Genomic DNA, 18227 nt, shown 5'->3' on the forward strand with positions numbered 1-18227 from the left:
GCCAGTAACGAGCAGGTAGCCTAGTGGTTAGAGCGTTGGGCCAGTAACCAGCAGGTAGCCTAGTGGTTAGAGAGTTGGGCCAGTAACCAGCAAGTAACCTAGTGGTTAGAGCGTTGGGCCAGTAACCAGCAGGTAGCCTAGTGGTTAGAGCGTTGGGCCAGTAACCAGCAGGTAGCCTAGCGGTTAGAGTGTTCCAGTAACCAGCAGGTAGCCTAGTGGTTAGAGTGGAGGGTTGGCAGGTAGTCTAGTGGTTAGAGTGTTGGGCCAGTAACCAGCAGGTAGCCTAGTGGTTAGAGCGTTGGGCCAGTAACCAGCAGGTAGCCTAGTGGTTAGAGCGTTGGGCCAGTAACGAGCAGGTAGCCTAGTGTTTAGAGCGTTTGGCCAGTAACCCGCAGGTAGCCTAGTGGTTAGAGAGTTGGGCCAGTAACCAGCAGGTAAGCTAGTGGTTAGAGCGTTGGGCCAGTAACCAGCAGGTAGCCTAGTGGTTAGAGCGTTGGGCCAGTAACCAGCAGGTAGCCTAGTGGTTAGAGTGTTCCAGTAACCAGCAGGTAGCCTAGTGGTTAGAGTGGAGGGTTGGCAGGTAGTCTAGTGGTTAGAGTGTTGGGCCAGTAACCAGCAGGTAGCCTAGTGGTTAGAGCGTTGGGCCAGTAACGAGCAGGTAGCCTAGTGGTTAGAGCGTTGGGCCAGTAACCAGCAGGTAGCCTAGTGGTTAGAGAGTTGGGCCAGTAACCAGCAGGTAACCTAGTGGTTAGAGCGTTGGGCCAGTAACCAGCAGGTAGTCTAGTGGTTAGAGCGTTGGGCCAGTAACCAGCAGGTAGCCTAGTGGTTAGAGCGTTGGGCCAGTAACCAGCAGGTAGCCTAGTGGTTAGAGCGTTGGGCCAGTAACCAGCAGGTAGCCTAGTGGTTAGAGCGTGGGCCAGTAACCAGTAGGTAGCCTAGTGGTTAGAGTGTTCCAGTAACCAGCAGGTAGCCTAGTGGTTAGAGTGGAGGGTTGGCAGGTAGTCTAGTGGTTAGAGTGTTGGGCCAGTAACCAGCAGGTAGCCTAGTGGTTAGAGCGTTGGGCCAGTAACGAGCAGGTAGCCTAGTGGTTAGAGCGTTGGGCCAGTAACCAGCAGGTAGCCTAGTGGTTAGAGAGTTGGGCCAGTAACCAGCAGGTAACCTAGTGGTTAGAGAGTTGGGCCAGTAACCAGCAGGTAGTCTAGTGGTTAGAGCGTTGGGCCAGTAACCAGCAGGTAGCCTAGTGGTTAGAGCGTTGGGCCAGTAACCAGCAGGTAGCCTAGTGGTTAGAGCGTTGGGCCAGTAACCAGCAGGTAGCCTAGTGGTTAGAGCGTTGGGCCAGTAACCAGTAGGTAGCCTAGTGGTTAGTGTTCCAGTAACCAGTAGGTAGCCTAGTGGTTAGTGTGTTGGGCCAGTAACCAGCAGGTAGCCTAGTGGTTCGAGCGTTGGGCCAGTAACCAGCAGGTAGCCTAGTTGTTAGAGCGTTGGGCCAGTAACCAGTAGGTAGCCTAGTGGTTAGTGTTCCAGTAACCAGTAGGTAGCCTAGTGGTTAGAGTGTTGGGCCAGTAACCAGCAGGTAGCCTAGTGGTTAGAGCGTTGGGCCGGTAACCTAGTGGTTAGAGCGTTGGGCCAGTAACCAGTAGGTAGCCTAGTGGTTAGTGTTCCAGTAACCAGTAGGTAGCCTAGTGGTTAGAGTGTTGGGCCAGTAACCAGCAGGTAGCCTAGTGGTTAGAGCGTTGGGCCGGTAACCTAGTGGTTAGAGCGTTGGGCCAGTAACCAGCAGGTAGCCTAGTGGTTAGAGCGTTGGACCAGTAACCAGTAGGTAACCTAGTGGTTAGAGCGTTGGGCCAGTAACCAGCAGGTAGCCTAGTGATTAGAGCGTTGGGCCAGTAACCAGCAGGTAGCCTAGTGGTTAGAGCGTTGGGCCAGTAACCAGCAGGTAGCCTAGTGGTTAGAGCGTTGGGCCAGTAACCAGTAGGTAGGCTAGTGGTTAGTGTTCCAGTAACCAGTAGGTAGCCTAGTGGTTAGTGTGTTGGGCCAGTAACCAGCAGGTAGCCTAGTGGTTCGAGCTTTGGGCCAGTAACCAGCAGGTAGCCTAGTGGTTAGAGCGTTGGGCCAGTAACCAGTAGGTAGCCTAGTGGTTAGTGTTCCAGTAACCAGTAGGTCGCCTAGTGGTTAGAGTGTTGGGCCAGTAACCAGCAGGTAGCCTAGTGGTTAGAGCGTTGGGCCAGTAACCAGCAGGTAGCCTAGTGGTTAGAGCGTTGGGCCAGTAACCAGCAGGTAGCCTAGTGGTTAGAGCGTTGGGCCAGTAACCAGCAGGTAGCCTAGTGGTTAGAGCGTTGGGCCAGTAACCAGCAGGTAGCCTAGTGGTTAGAGCATTGGGCCAGTAACTGAAAGGTTGTTGGATTGAATCCCCGAGCTGACAAGGTAAAAAAAAATCTGTTGTTCTGCCCCTGAACAAGGCAGTTAACCCACAATTTCTGTGTGGTGTGGTGTTCTTAACTAATTGGGCCAGTAACCAGCAGGTCGCCTAGTTGGGCCAGTAACCAGCAGGTAGCCTAGTGGTTAGAGTGTTGGGCCAGTAACCAGCAGGTAGCCTAGTGGTTAGAGTGTTGGGCCAGTAACCAGCAGGTAGCCTAGTGGTTAGAGCGTTGGGCCAGTAACCAGTAGGTAGGCTAGTGGTTAGTGTTCCAGTAACCAGTAGGTAGCCTAGTGGTTAGTGTGTTGGGCCAGTAACCAGCAGGTAGCCTAGTGGTTCGAGCTTTGGGCCAGTAACCAGCAGGTAGCCTAGTGGTTAGAGCGTTGGGCCAGTAACCAGTAGGTAGCCTAGTGGTTAGTGTTCCAGTAACCAGTAGGTCGCCTAGTGGTTAGAGTGTTGGGCCAGTAACCAGCAGGTAGCCTAGTGGTTAGAGCGTTGGGCCAGTAACCAGCAGGTAGCCTAGTGGTTAGAGCGTTGGGCCAGTAACCAGCAGGTAGCCTAGTGGTTAGAGCGTTGGGCCAGTAACCAGCAGGTAGCCTAGTGGTTAGAGCGTTGGGCCAGTAACCAGCAGGTAGCCTAGTGGTTAGAGCATTGGGCCAGTAACTGAAAGGTTGTTGGATTGAATCCCCGAGCTGACAAGGTAAAAAAAATCTGTTGTTCTGCCCCTGAACAAGGCAGTTAACCCACAACTTCTGTGTGGTGTGGTGTTCTTAACTAATTGGGCCAGTAACCAGCAGGTCGCCTAGTTGGGCCAGTAACCAGCAGGTAGCCTAGTGGTTAGAGTGTTGGGCCAGTAACCAGCAGGTAGCCTAGTGGTTAGAGCGTTGGGCCAGTAACCAGCAGGTCGCCTAGTTGGGCCAGTAACCAGCAGGTCGCCTAGTGGTTTCTGTGTGGTGTGGTGTTCTTAACTAGCTGTTCTTAACTAATTTGACTAGTTAAATAAACATTTTAAATGTAAAACTGCATTGTCGTTTTAAGGGCTTGTAAATCAGCATTTCACCGTAAGGTCTATTTGCTGTATTCAGCATACGTAAAAAAACACCTTAGTTGGATTATGTTTGTGTTAAATGTAGCAAACCAGTTTTAAAACTTCACCAGAAGAAAACAACAACCCCAGAGTGAAGTTGACACTTTATTCTCCAGTGAGGAATCAATTGGCTCTCTGGGTAAAATTACCCAACGTTGAATTTCCTGGGTAACACTGCCACCTAGTGTCACAAACAGACTTGTGTAAAAGGCAAGCAGTCCACAGTTTTCCCCGCTTATACTACTCACAACTCTCGTTACATTAGAAAAGACGGGAGGACATAAGACTAGTTTTGATTCTGTGAGATTAATGAACAAACCTTGCTCTATTTTTTTTTTTTTACTCTTAAGGCCTTTACAACAATTTACAACAATTAAACTATCCAAATAAATAAAAAATACATAAAATATATTTTTATAACAAGAGCAATAAAACATTTAATTTCATTTTCATACGTGTTGAAACAGAGGAAACAAAATGGATATATCATATATATATATCATATAGACTACTACCCCTCCTCACTGTGATGCAGTCATATAGACTACTACCCCTCCTCACTGTGATGCAGTCATATAGACTACTACCCCTCCTCACTGTGATGCAGTCATATAGACTACTACCCCTCCTCACTGTGATGCAGTCATATAGACTACTACCCCTCCTCACTGTGATGCAGTCATATAGACTACTACCCCTCCTCACTGTGATGCAGTCATATAGACTACTACCCCTCCTCACTGTGATGCAGTCATATAGACTACTACCCCTCCTCACTGTGATGCAGTCATATAGACTACTACCCCTCCTCACTGTGATGCAGTCATATAGACTACTACCCCTCCTCACTGTGATGCAGTCATATAGACTACTACCCCTCCTCACTGTGATGCAGTCATATAGACTACTACCCCTCCTCACTGTGATGCAGTCATATAGACTACTACCCCTCCTCACTGTGATGCAGTCATATAGACTACTACCCCTCCTCACTGTGATGCAGTCATATAGACTACTACCCCTCCTCACTGTGATGCAGTCATATAGACTCCCTCCCCTCCTCACTGTGATGTGATTGGTTAGCATCACATATGACAGAATAATAAACAAGCCAAACTTTTCATTCTCTATTGGTGGTTTAAAGAAACGTCACACGGCAGTAGTCTAACACCAGTCTAAACTTCACACGGCAGTAGAGTCTAACACCAGTCTAAACTTCACACGGCAGTAGAGTCTAACACCAGTTTAAACTTCACACGGCAGTAGAGTCTAACACCAGTTTAAACTTCACACGGCAGTAGAGTCTAACACCAGTTTAAACTTCGCACGGCAGTAGAGTCTTAACACCAGTTTAAACTTCGCACGGCAGTAGAGTCTAACACCAGTCTCAAGTCATGTAGTGACAAAGTATGCATCCTAAAAATAGCACCCTATCTACACAGTACACTACTTCTGACCAGGGCTCTACTCAAAACAAGTAGCGCACTATATAGGGAATAGGGTTCTATAGGGCTCTGGTCTAAAGTAGTGCACTATGTAGGGAATAGGGTGTCACAGGGGTCTGGTCTAAAGTAGTGCACTATATAGGGCATAGGGTGCCATATGGAACGAAAATACAATTTTCCTTAAAACCATTCGACTTCCTGTTCCATTATTTTAGGTGATGGTTCTCTTTCTACAAATCGACATTAAAATGACCATAATTATCATTGAAACAGACAGGCTTTGCAATGGTGTTTTCTCTGAAGGTCACAGTAATATAAATAACAGTGAGTCAAAACATTAAAAAACACCTCAACTGGTAAAATTAAAAAAATGTATTTTTAATTTTGCGACACTTTCTGCTCAAATAAACTCCTGGGAGACATAATACATTTAAAAAATAATAACCTGACTACAACAAAGATCAAGGGGGTGGGTTTCATTTGCATTGTAATGTTTCCGATAACAAAATGTTTTACAAAAAAAACAAACATTTTACTGAAATAATTGTAGAGGTAGATACAATCCATTCTGCCTTACAGCAAATCACCCTAGAGTTAAAATCATATGCAAATAGGCTATAGGCTGATTCAGTACATTGTAAGGTGGATAGTGTATTAAAACCAAAAAAAAAAAAAGGCTAAACCATACCAGTCACGAACGTCACAATATCACACTAGGATCAAAGACAGAACTATTACAGAAATAATATCTGTGAGCTGAACCAGTATTTAAAAACAACAGTTTCAAATCAATGACAAGTAAACGACAGTTGAAGTTGAACTGCTGCAGGGTAGAATCTGTAGAAAAACCACATTCTGTATGCAACAGCCAATTAGAGCACACCATTCTCAAAAAGAACATGGAACTTCAGGATAGAATGTGTAGAAAAACAACATTCTGCATGCAACAGCCAATTAGAGCACACCATTCTCAAAAAGAACATGGAACTTCAGGATAGAATCTGTAGAAAAACAACATTCTGCATGCAACAGCCAATTAGAGCACACCATTCTCAAAAACAAAAAACAAAACGAACATGGAACTTCAGGAATGGTTCAATAAAAACAAAGAAAAATAAGTCCAACATGCAAACCATCCTATGAATTATACTACCGCTGTGGAAGTAGCCTGTAGATATACTGCTTGGTCAATTCCATTAAAAAAAATATACAACAGTATGTATGAACAACAATCCCATACTCACTAGTAGTGTTTCACTAATGCACCAGACTACGTACAAAATCATGTCTGTCCTACGAGTCGGCCAGACCTCCTAAAGTCTGTCTCAAGAGTCAGAAGTTCCCATGCTTGGAGAGACACAGCTCTGTCTCTGTTTGTACACGGGGGGGGGGGGGGGGGGGGGGGGGGGGGTAGCGACACCGACAGACGGCTAAACTATCATGTCCTCTAAGGTGGCTTCAGTGTGTTCACTGTGTGGGCCCCTATACAGACACAGACAGTCTGGAAGGGGGCAGGCACACCATGTGGTGGTGGTGGTGGGGGGGGGAGAGAGGACATGACACCACCATAGAGACACTGACAGTCTCCAACACCACCAGAGACACTGACAGGTTCTAACACCACCATAGAGACACTGACAGGTTCTAACACCACCATAGAGGCACTGACAGTCTCCAACACCACCATAGAGACACTGACAGTCTCCAACACCACCATAGAGACACTGCCATCTCCAACACCACCATAGAGACACTGACAGTCTCCAACACCACCATAGAGACACTGACAGTCTCCAACACCACCATAGAGACACTGACAGTCGCCAACACCACCATAGAGACACTGACAGTCTCCAACACCACCATAGAGACACTGACAGGTTCTAACACCACCAGAGACACTGACAGGTTCTAACACCACCATAGAGACACTGACAGGTTCTAACACCACCATAGAGACACTGACAGGTTCTAACACCACCATAGAGACACTGACAATCTCAAACACCAGTTGTGTCTTAGTTTAAAACAATTTACATATTGGGATATTATTTGACGACATGTTGAGACAATATCAGTTTGACAATATCCCAATATGATTTAATGCGCTAGTTGGCTGGCTGTACCAGCACAAAAAAGTCCAGTATTTTTCCTTCATAGTGTTGTTGTCCATCTTCTTTTTAAAATTGGGAGTCAATTTGTTTTCAGCACTTTTAACTTATAGACTGATCAAAACTCATTTTCTCCTGGCTCGCTCTCTTGTCCCTCTGCAGCAGACATGTGGTGTTTAGAACATCGAATCGCAATGAAATCACAGTATCGAATCACAATACAAATGGAATCGTGAGAATCACAATACAAATAGAATCGTGAGAATCACAATACAAATGGAATCGTGAGAATCACAATACAAATAGAATCGTGAGAATCACAATACAAATAGAATCGTGAGAATCACAATACAAATGGAATCGTGAGAATCACAATACAAATAGAATCGTGAGAATCACAAAACAAATAGAATCGTGAGAATCACAGTACAAATAGAATCGTGAGAATCACAATACAAATAGAATCGTGAGAATCACAATACAAATAGAATTGTGAGAATCACAATACAAATAGAATCGTGAGAATCACAAAACAAATAGAATCGTGAGAATCACAAAACAAATAGAATCGTGAGAATCACAAAACAAATAGAATCGTGAGAATCACAATACAAATAGAATCGTGAGAATCACAATACAAATAGAATCGTGAGAATCACAATACAAATAGAATCGTGAGAATCACAATACAAATCGTATCGGCACCTAAGTATGATGAGGTCCCTGGAAATTCCCAGCCCTACTGACAGCTGTCTGTTAACGTGGGTGTTAACAACATTGACAGCCAACACCACAAAGAGGTGTCTTCTGTCTAAGTTAGGCAGAGTCATTGACAATAACAACCACCAGGTGCTCTTCATCCAGATTCCCCAAAGTCCTGTGTGCACTCTGGAGGAACTGCTGGGAGAAGTCACATGGGGGGAAGGCGTACAGCATGCCCCCCTTTCCTCCCTCCTTAGCCCCACCTACAGGTAGACTGATCACTCCTGCAGCCTCTTTGTTCCTCAGGTAGGTGACCAGGTGACGGAGGAGTCTGATCTGTAGGCCTGGTTCAGGTGGAGGGGACTCGCGGTCGATGGGGCCCTGGAGGGCCAGGAGAACAGCGTAGCCCTCGGAGCCACCATGCTTGATCCTCCTGGTGACCTCGTTCAACCTGGTCTTGTCCATCCTCAGTCGCTGGGCGATCTTCAGCTGGGTCAGTTTCCCCTTGGCCTGGTGGTCCTTCATGACAGAGTGGAAGAACCCGGAGCCTCCCTCTAACAGGTGCATGTTAGTGGGGAAACAGGAGTTCTTTAGGGTGAAGTGACCGTGCCAGGCTTTGGTGAGGGTGGTGGCACACTCTGACAGCGTACTGGGTGTTCTGGGGTCTTTCTTAAGTGTGTCTGAGGTGTGGTTTGTGTCGCTGGCACGGTGGTTGCGGTCACGGTCCTTCTCTCTGTCCCCGCCAGTCTTCTTGTGTCGGTCCCGGCTGGAGGATGTCTCGTGGCCGTCCTGGCCGGCCCGGTCCTCGTTGGAGTGGCGGCTGCTGTCGGGGCTCTGTCCCCTGGGCTCGGTGGTAGAGTCCGGGGCCCGGACCCTGGCTCTGTCTGGGCTGTCTTCTGGAGAAGCTGGCCCTGCTCCACCTCTCACCTTGGACATGCCTCTCTCCTTCTCCTGAGAGGGTCCATCAAGGGAAAGGGACCTGTGTCTGCGTCTCTCCGCCCCAGCCCGCTCTGCGTCTCTCTCCTTCAGCCAGCGCTCTCTGCTTCGGCTCCGGGCTGCCCGGTCCCCTCGGCCACCACGAGACACCCCAAACGCTTCACTCCCCCTGCGCTCGAGGCTATTTGTTGGAGAGATGAACTCTCTGTCCCCCCTGTCCAGCATAGCTCTCTCTCTCTCCCGCTGGGTGAACAGGGCGTGGGAGGGGGGCGAGCGGTCCCGGGAGCGTAGCTCTCTGTCCAGGCTACGGTCGCGATGCCTTAGCAGGTCCAGGTGGGCAGGCTGGGACACAGGGGGCTGGTATCCTGTTGGGTAACTACGAGGCAGGGGCTCCTCAGCCTTGGCAAAGTCCACCCTCAGCCTCCTCTCTGGGCCTCCTAGAGGGAACCCTCTCATCTGAGTGCATGCAGCCTGAGAGGCATCTAGGCTCTCATACTGAATGTAGGCAAAACTATCCCCTTTCGCATAGTGTATGTTCCGGATGCTGCCAAAACGGTCAAACTCTCTGGCCAGGGCTGCCAGGGAATTGCTGGGTCCCAGCCCGCCTACCCAGAGTCTGGTGGTTGGGTTGGCCTTACCGTAGCCTATCTTCACTGGGTTCCCGCCAATGACGCGACCCTGCATGGTTATCTTAGCCCGGTGAGCCATGTCTAAGTTCTGGAACTTGAGGAAAGCGTAGGCTCCACCCTGACCGCGCGCCGGTCGTTTAATCACAACTTCTTCAATGATGCCGTACTTATCGAAGCCTCTCCTCAGCTCGCCCTCTGTGACGTTGTGATCCAGGTTGCCGATGAACAGGTTCCTGCACGCCCTCGCGTCGTCCTCAGGTTTTATGTCATCATGCTCAGGTACAGGCAGCCCGTAAGGCCTTCCCCTCTCCTCTAACATCCCATAGTAATCTAAGATCCTCTCCCTCTCTCTGCTCAGTCCCTCTACATGGTAATGTCTTGGTGGTCGGAGATCTCTGATACTACTAACTCCAGGGCAGGGGGAGAGGGACCTCTGTCTATAAGAGGGATATGGGGCGCCATGGATAGGGATATAGCCCATATCCGGCGGCGTGCAGCTGCGCCGCCGGACGTACATGGGCTCTACTTTGAGAGGGCGGTCATAGAGTACTAGCCTGGTTTTGGCATGCCTGGCCTCTTTAGCGTCCTCCGGGTGCCGGAAATTGATGTAGGCGACTCGGCCTAGTTCTGGAGTGTGAGATAGTTTCACACTAACGTCCCCAAACTTTTTAAACTCGTGAAACAGTCCGTCTTCAACGTGCTCGTCAGGAAGCACCGAGCCGAGATTGCTAATGAGCAACGATTTGTATTCCAGAGTCCCACCGGCTCCCCCCCGGAGGCCCAGTAGTTCGGCTGCCGCTTTGCCTTTAGGCAGGACGGCTGTAGTCCGGAGAGAGGGTCGGCCGATGAGATCGAGGTCGTGGTGTTGTTGTCGGTGGTGGAGGGGGTCTCCGGTGCCTCCACGCTCCTCCCGAAGCCGTGTCTTTTCTCGTTCCCTGCTCCTACTCCGAGCATGTTGCCTCCCGCTTTCAGCGAGCAGCAAAGCAAGTGGTGGGAGCGGCAGGTCCTCTCTCCGTGCCCCGTCCCGGTCCCGCTCTCTTTCCCGTATTCGTTTCGCTAAAGTCCTATTAGGACTCGAGTCCCTCCCGGCCTGTCGCTTCATTTTCAAACGATGGCCAAACTTTTTTTGTTGCTAACTAGCCAGCCAGTGTCTGCAGAAAAAAAAAATCGATCTGTAAGCAAATTCCTCACTTTTGGGAGACGTTACACATAAACGGACGTTAATAACTTGTAACTAATGTTCGCGACGTTAAAGACTTTGCATGTATTCCGATATAAAATTTTAAAAAAGGATAAACGCGTTTAAAAACATATTTAGAATCAGTGAACCTGTTTCAACTCCGCCATCTTGGACAAAAGGAATGTATACGTTCCGCCAATGGGAGGGGTTTGAGGCGACGTAGCCGCAGGGTTAGGGACGTCATGCGGAAGCAGATACTGCTCACCCAAAGTCTTGCAAATATATGACACGATTTAGATAAGGCACAAGTATAATATCTGCTATGGAAATGAGAAATGATCAAATGTTAAATAGAAAAATGTTTCACATGCATTTGGAATTATACTGAACTAAAATACAACTGCAACATGCAACAATTTCATTGATTTTACAGTTCATATGAGGAAATTAGTCGGTTTAAATAAATAAATAAAGTCCTAATCTATGGATTTCACATTTCTGGGAATACAGATATGCATCTGTTGGTCATAGATACCTTGGGGGAAAAAAAATGGGTCTCACGATTTAGTCAAGGTAATTTTTTTTGGTGCATTCAAATTGCCATCAATAAAATGCAATTGTGGTCATAGCTTAAGCTTTCCCTTACCATAACCCCACCGCCACCATGGGGCACTCTGCTCACAACACTGACATTAGCAGACCGCTCAACCACACAACACCGTACACGTGGTCAGTGGTTGTGAGGCCAGTTGGACAGACTGCCAAATTCTCTAAAATGGAGGCGGCTTATGATAGAGAAATGAACATTTCATTCTGGTAACAGCTCTGGTGGACATTTCTGCAGTCAGCATGGCAAATTGCACACTCCTTCAAAACATCTGTGGCATTGTGTTGTGTGACAAAACAGCACATATTAGAGTGGCCTTTTATTGTCCCCAGCACAAGGTGCACCTGTGTAATGATCATGCTGTTTAATCAGCTTCTTGATATGCCACACCTGTCAGGTGGATGGATTATCTTGGCAATGGAGAAATGTTGACTAACAGGGGTATAAACAAATTTGTGCACAAAATTAGAAAGAAATGAATAATTTCTAGGATCGTTTACTACATGTTCCATTCATATGTTTTGTTCAGTAGAAAACACTCAAGCTATATATTTATGAGCATGTGTGATGATACCACCAGCATTGACTATTAAAACACCATGACTTCTGACAACTTGTTTTTGTATTTTAATGAAAAAGTACAGAACATTTGTAATAAACATGTAAGGTTGTGTGAAAGAAAAGCCCATTTCAATAGTTATCTTCTCTTTAAAAAAATATATATATATATTTCAGGTGTGGCCAAGCTTATTTGTAGAGGGTACAAATCAAGGTCTCGATTTGATGATTAGTAGGTCAGTAGAATCAGGTGTCTTACTACACACCCACTGTCTAGGACCTTCTGCATATGAGCTTGTCCACACCTGTTATATTTGATTATACCGTTATTAAGACAAAAAAAGTATACCCATTAAAAAACACAAAAAAAACAAAGGTCATGTACAGACTGACAGGTGGTTCATATGCCGCACAGCGAACATTACCCACCACAAAATACCCTCTCAGGACACCCAAAGCCCCTTCCCCCAGGGCCTGTATAAACAAAGGTAACATCCCAAATGATACCATACTCCCCACAGGGCTCTGGTCAAAGGAAGTGCACTATATAGGGACTAGGGTGCAATTTGGTATTCAAGCCAAACTGTCTCAGAGTTGGAGAGCTGATCTAGGATTAGATTTGGCATTTAGATCACAAATAATAAAATGGCGGAAAGGACAGGGGGGGGGGGGGGCTGATCCTCAAATCAACACTCTTAATCGAGATACAGAGTCTTATTCATTATGATCAACAACAACAACAACAAATGTAATAAAAAAAGGCCAAACTGTTCCTAGATCAGAATTTCTACTTTGAGACACTGAATACAATCCCAGGTCTGCAATCCCCTTCTCCCTCTGGTTACAGTTCCCTCTGTACTTTAGCTGCGTCGGGGGCGTACTTGGGCATGAGTTCATTGATCTTGCGGATGAAGTCGGACTTCTCGGCGCAGCCTTTACACGACTCTCCCCACACCTCCAGGATCTTCTTCAATTCCTTCACCTTCAGCTTCTTTAGATCCACGGTGCTCAGGTCCAGCTGTTTGTCTGCAGAGAGGAGAGAAGGTGAAGATGCCATCTTTAACAGATCCTGCTAGCATTTCAGTGGTTTAACTGGCTAAGAACAGGGGGGGGGGGGGGGGGGGGGGGGGTTCAGGAGGGTTAACCAAGTGTGTGTGGTAGAGGATTGGGATGAAGGAATGAAGCTATAGGCTTCTGTTAAGAAAGCTCACACAGTGACACCAGTTACATACCAGTATGAATTGTCTCTTAGCAGGTGCTGTCAAAATCTGTTCACTAAAAAGGTTAAACAAGACTCTGCATTCCATGCCGTGTGATTAACAGCAGAATGTAGTGTGCAGAGTCTCTTCACGGTCCAGGAAGAGAGGTCAAATTTCACTGTGAGGCAATAATAGACAGTCAACCCCCCCCAGTCAGGTATGGCGATGACATGGAAAATCAGTCCTCACCTGTGTTTGTGTATGTAAATAACTTGTAATATGCCAGACGGGGGTTGGAAATAGCCACAGGCCGACATTGTACAATGTTTTGGACTTATCATGATCCACAAACCATTATCTAACAAGCTGACCAAACTGGACGCGAGCGTGCCATCGCGCGCACGTTGATTTTGTTGACCCACACCAGAAATGAATGAGGACACGCAGGTTGAAATATCAAAACAAACTCTGAACCAATGATATTAATTTGGGGACAGGTCAAAAAGCATTAAATATTTATGTCAATTTATCTAGCTAGCTTGCTGTTGCTAGATAATTTGTCCTGGGATATAAACATTGGGTTGTTATTTTACCTGAAAATGCACAAGGTCCTCTACTCCGACAATTAATCCAGATGAAACGGGAACAAGTATTGATTTAACTTACAAATAACCAAGTCATCCGAGATGGGTCCTGCATTTGTTTCCTTACCGTATTTCAGTTCACAGATCTGACTGTCCTTCTTCTTTAGTTTCTCACAGATCTTGTCCACCGGCGCGTGGTAGCTCAGGGGCTTGGAGATCTCGTTGAGGATTTTGGTGGCAGCGTCATGTGTTCCACCAATGTAGTAACACTAAGGAAGGTCGAAAAATAACAGCAATTAAATCAACGAATTCAGTGGATAATCTGGATAACAGTGTATAAAATAAATTTAAAAAAATATATATATATATATATATTATAATATAAAATACACAATGTAACTACTTATCGACTAGACTTACATTAAACTAAAACATTAGCCTAAAAATCACTTACAAAGCGGTTTTCCTTGCCCTTGGCGTCTTTGCAGGTTTTGACTAGGGCCTTCTCGATGTCTGCGCTGGTGAATTTAACGTTGTTGTCATGCAATGACTGATATAACCTTCCCAGGAAGCTCACACACACTGAAAAAGGGAGGAAACAACGCAAAACAAAGAATTACATTAGGATGTTAGGAGTGTACAGAGATGGCATGACTTCCTTTCTATATACTTTACTATTATAACATTTTTGCTAATCTGATGGTATGCAAAACATGGGTAACTCCAGCAATACTAACGACATTATATATAGGAGGTTAGGTTTTACAACTCAGACTTCTATGGTCAGTCTGTTCTGTTACAGTAGGTTATATAGCCCAATACACTAGACCAGGTATTCCCAAACTGGGGTATGCCATCGGGGGCCAAATAAAAATGCGATTTACATATATATTTTTAAATACCCCCCCCCCCAAAAAAATTTTTTTACATTTTCAAACAGTCCATTTAGATTTTCCAACTGGGCTATACATTTAGGTGAGTTTTTTTTTTCTCCTCTCCTGAGTAGCCTTGTTTCACTGCCAAATATAAAATTAAACCATCTAGTGTTCAGCGAAATAACAACACAATGTCAAATACAGGAAGCCTAGTCAAATAATTAACATCCAATCACATTAACCAGGTAGCCTAGTCAAATAATTAACATCCAATCACATTAACCAGGTATCCTAGTCAAATAATTAACATCCAATCAAATTAACTGTTACTCTCTCACGGGAATTCCACTAACGGTCCGTATGGAGCCAAACGTAGCTGCTGCTCATGTTGGTTTCTGTACTGATGGAGGAAAAGCCATGACAGGGAGACATAGTGGAGTGGTAACGCACGTGCAAGCAGTTGCTCCCGACGATACCTGGGTACACTGCAGCATCAACCGAGAGGCTCTTGGGTACACTGCAGCATCAACCGAGAGGCTCTTGGGTACACTGCAGCATCAACCGAGAGGCTCTTGGGTACACTGCAGCATCCACCGAGAGGCTCTTGGGTACACTGCAGCATCCACCGAGAGGCTCTTGGGTACACTGCAGCATCAACCGAGAGGCTCTTGGGTACACTGCAGCATCCACCGAGAGGCTCTTGGGTACACTGCAGCATCCACCGAGAGGCTCTTGGGTACACTGCAGCATCAACCGAGAGTCTCTTGCTCCCAAGGGAATGCCTGACAGCATGAAAGACGTTTTGGACACTACAGTGAAAATGGTTAACTTTGTTAAAGCAAGGCCCCTGAACTCTTGTGTATTTGATGCACTATTCAATGATATGGGCAGCGACCATGTAACGCTTTTACAACATACAGAAGTGAGCTAGTTATCAAGAGGCAAAGTACTTGCATTTTTTTCAATTGAGAGACAAGCTTCAAGTTTTCACTTGTTTGACAGCATGATGACGAGTCTCTCACATCGCCTATCTGGGTGATGCCTTTCTTTCTAAATTAAAATCGCCCGAATGATCTGAATCTAGGATTACAGGGACTCTCCGCAACTATATGCAATGTGCGGAACAAAACTGAGGCTAAGAAGTTGGAGCGCTTCTCTGTCTGCATTAACTGGGACAACACACAGGTCTTTCCATCATTGTATGATTTTTGTGTGTGCAAATGAACTCAAGCTTACAGACAATGTCAAATGTGATATAGCAAAGCAACTGAGTGAGTTGGGTGAGCAATTACGCAGGTACTTTTCCGAGACGGACGACACAAACAACTGGATTCATTATCCTTTCATACTCTGCCTCCAGTCCACTTACCGATATCTGAACAAGAGAGCCTCATCGAAATTGCAACAAGCGGTTCTGTGAAAATCAGAAGCCACCACCAGTTTTCTGAATAGGGCTGCACTCAGAGTATCCTGCCTTGGCAGATCACGCTGTTAAGACACTGATGCCCTTTGCAACCACGTACCTATGTGAGAGTGGATTCTTAGCCATCACTAGCATGAAAACTAAATACAGGCACAGACTGTGTGGAAAATTATTTAAGACTGAGACTCTCTCCAATACAACCCAACATTGCAGAGTTATGTGCATCCTTTCAAGCACATCCTTCTCATTAACCTGAGGTGAATTTTCAATATACAAATAAGGTTTTATATGTAAGATGGTTAAATAAAGAGCAAAATTATTGATTGTTATTTATGCCCTGGTCCTATAAGAGCTGTCACTTCCCACGAGCCGGGTAGTGACACAAACTCACTCATTCTTATGTTTAATAAATGTATCATATAGTGTGTGTGGCAGCCTTACAATGATGGCAAAAAACAACATCTGAGAGTATGCTGACCCTGGTGCTAGAGGGGGTACAGCTGACCCTGGTGCTAGAGGGGGTACAGCTGAAGGTTGAATGTTTGAAGGGGTACGGGACTATAAAACGTTTGGGAATCACTGCCCTGGACAAAGCTGAACAATAGACAGTCAAGTATCAGCTATCCCATCTAACAGAGAAACAATAGCTTGACATGGGAGCATATTGCCTCACCAACAGAAACCACAGGCAATATCTGACCTGGCTGGGGCACAAGGCAAGGTCCTAATGAGCAATTAACAGGTACTACTTAGCGAGACACAGCCAGCTACAATACTTCTCTGCAAACAAACATAAAATTAGGAGCGCATTGAAAGACATTTCAATGTATTGAATTATAGCCAACGTCTAGGCTATTTGGCGAAGAATCCATGCCAATGACACAGCATGGAATTGTAGATTGCCATAAAACTTAACTAAGACTAACTAGCTAGTTATATCCAAAGTGGCATAAATATGAGACAAACCAACCCACCTTCACAATCCCCATCTTTCAAAGCGTCGCTAATGATCGGTCCCAGAGCGAGCGCTGCGAGGGCGACCGACAAACTAGTCAAACACAACATTTTACAAATTACTAACTAACTAACTTAATCTAGTTTAGCTAGATGTACCTAGCTAAACGTTACGATACAAAACTACCTGTCTAGCGAAAAAAAATAATACCAGCTACACATGAGCAGCTAGAGTTGAAACCGGTAATGTGAGCACGCAATGTCCCGATTCTCCCAACGCTTCCTGATGAACACGTCAACCTACGAAGGCTTCCAATTGGCTCTCATTTCCAGTCTCTAGAACGCGATTGGTTCGTTCTGTGCAACACGACGCACTTTTCTCTGATTGGACAGGTGCTCTTCATTCTGGGGAGGTCGTCCAGTTGGCGCCATTCGATTGGATTAGAACTCTGTACATGACGGGACCTTACCTTTACAGTCATATCAGAGCAGGTCAGATGGAAACATCTAGAATAGAACAGAGACACACTGCTCTTTACCGCGCTGTCTGTGTCAGCAGCTATAGACTGCTTTCTTTACTTTTATTACAGGGTCCCCAACTACATTATCAGCCACTTGTAGATTTTTTTCTTGAGCAGATGGTCGGGGTGCCTGAACATAATTACCCTTGACCTTTACCACATTTTGTTACATTACAGCCTTAATCAATTTTTTTTTTTTTTATCAACACACAATACCCCATAATGACAAAGCGAAAACGCGAGAAGCAAGATTTCCTCTGTGGAGATGGGAGAACCTTCCAGAAGGACAAGCATCTCTGCAGCACCAGCAATCAGGCCTTTATGGTAGAGTGGCCAGACGGAAGCCACTCCTCAGTAAAAAGGAACATGACAGCCCTCTTGGAGTTTGCCAAAAGGCACATAAAGGACTCTCAGACCAGGAGTAACAAGATTCTCTGGTCTGATAAACAAAGATTGGCCTGAATGCCAAGTATCATATCTGGAAGAAACCTGGCACCATCCCTACGTTGAAGCATGGTGGTGGCAGCATCATGCTGTGGGGATGTTTTTCAGCGGCAGGGACTGGGTAACTAGTCAGGATCGAGGGAAAGATGAACAGATAAAAGTACAGAGAGGTCATTGATGAAAACCATCTCCAGAGCGCTCAGGACCTCAGACTGAGGCAAAGGTTTACCTTCCAACAGGACCATGACCCTAAGCACACAGACAATGCAGGAGTGGCTTCAGGACAAGTCTCTGAATGTCCTTGAGTGGCCCAGCCAGAGCCCGGACTTGAACCTGATTGAACATCTATGGAAAGACCTGAAAATAGCTGTGCAGCGACGCTCCCATCCAAGCGGATAGAACTTGAGAGAATCTGCAGAGAAGAATGGGAGAAACTCCCCAAATACAGGTGTGCCAAGCTTGTAGCGACATACCCAAGAAGACTCCAGACTGTAATTACTGCCAAAGGTGCTTCAACAAAGTACTCAGTAAAGGGTCTTGAATACTTATGTAAATG

At 46.1% G+C, this 18227-nt stretch overlaps 2 protein-coding genes across 2 annotated transcripts; both read right to left on the reverse strand.

Annotated features, from left to right (window-relative positions):
• Positions 1–3595: 3595 nt before the first annotated feature.
• On the reverse strand, positions 3596–10742 carry LOC109880616 (putative RNA-binding protein 15B). The gene has a single exon (XM_031801382.1). It carries the CDS (start codon positions 10426–10428, stop codon positions 7876–7878), a length of 2553 nt encoding a protein of 850 aa, XP_031657242.1. The 5' UTR covers positions 10429–10742; the 3' UTR covers positions 3596–7875.
• Positions 10743–11727: 985 nt separating this feature from the next.
• On the reverse strand, positions 11728–17031 carry LOC109880618 (mesencephalic astrocyte-derived neurotrophic factor-like). The gene is made up of 4 exons (XM_031802056.1): positions 16727–17031; positions 13909–14036; positions 13582–13723; positions 11728–12697 (listed from the first exon to the last, which is right to left on the reverse strand). The coding sequence occupies exons 1-4, from the start codon at positions 16815–16817 to the stop codon at positions 12513–12515; spliced, it is 546 nt and encodes a 181-aa protein (XP_031657916.1). The 5' UTR covers positions 16818–17031; the 3' UTR covers positions 11728–12512.
• Between the last annotated feature and the right edge of the window lie 1196 nt (positions 17032–18227).

Source organism: Oncorhynchus kisutch, linkage group LG1, assembly GCF_002021735.2.
Source record: "Oncorhynchus kisutch isolate 150728-3 linkage group LG1, Okis_V2, whole genome shotgun sequence".
Taxonomy (NCBI): domain Eukaryota; kingdom Metazoa; phylum Chordata; class Actinopteri; order Salmoniformes; family Salmonidae; genus Oncorhynchus; species Oncorhynchus kisutch.

Bases quoted from the DNA above. Each gene is read 5' to 3' on its own strand.
- LOC109880618 (XM_031802056.1), bottom strand. From the start codon at position 16,817: ATGTTGTGTTTGACTAGTTTGTCGGTCGCCCTCGCAGCGCTCGCTCTG. The intron at 14,037-16,726 runs GTGGGTTGGTTT...TCCCTTTTTCAG, and splicing joins GAAAGATGGGGATTGTGAAG to TGTGTGTGAGCTTCCTGGGA. The intron at 12,698-13,581 runs GTAAGGAAACAA...TCCTCTCTGCAG, and splicing joins GATCTGTGAACTGAAATACG to ACAAACAGCTGGACCTGAGC.
- LOC109880616 (XM_031801382.1), bottom strand. From the start codon at position 10,428: ATGAAGCGACAGGCCGGGAGGGACTCGAGTCCTAATAGGACTTTAGCG.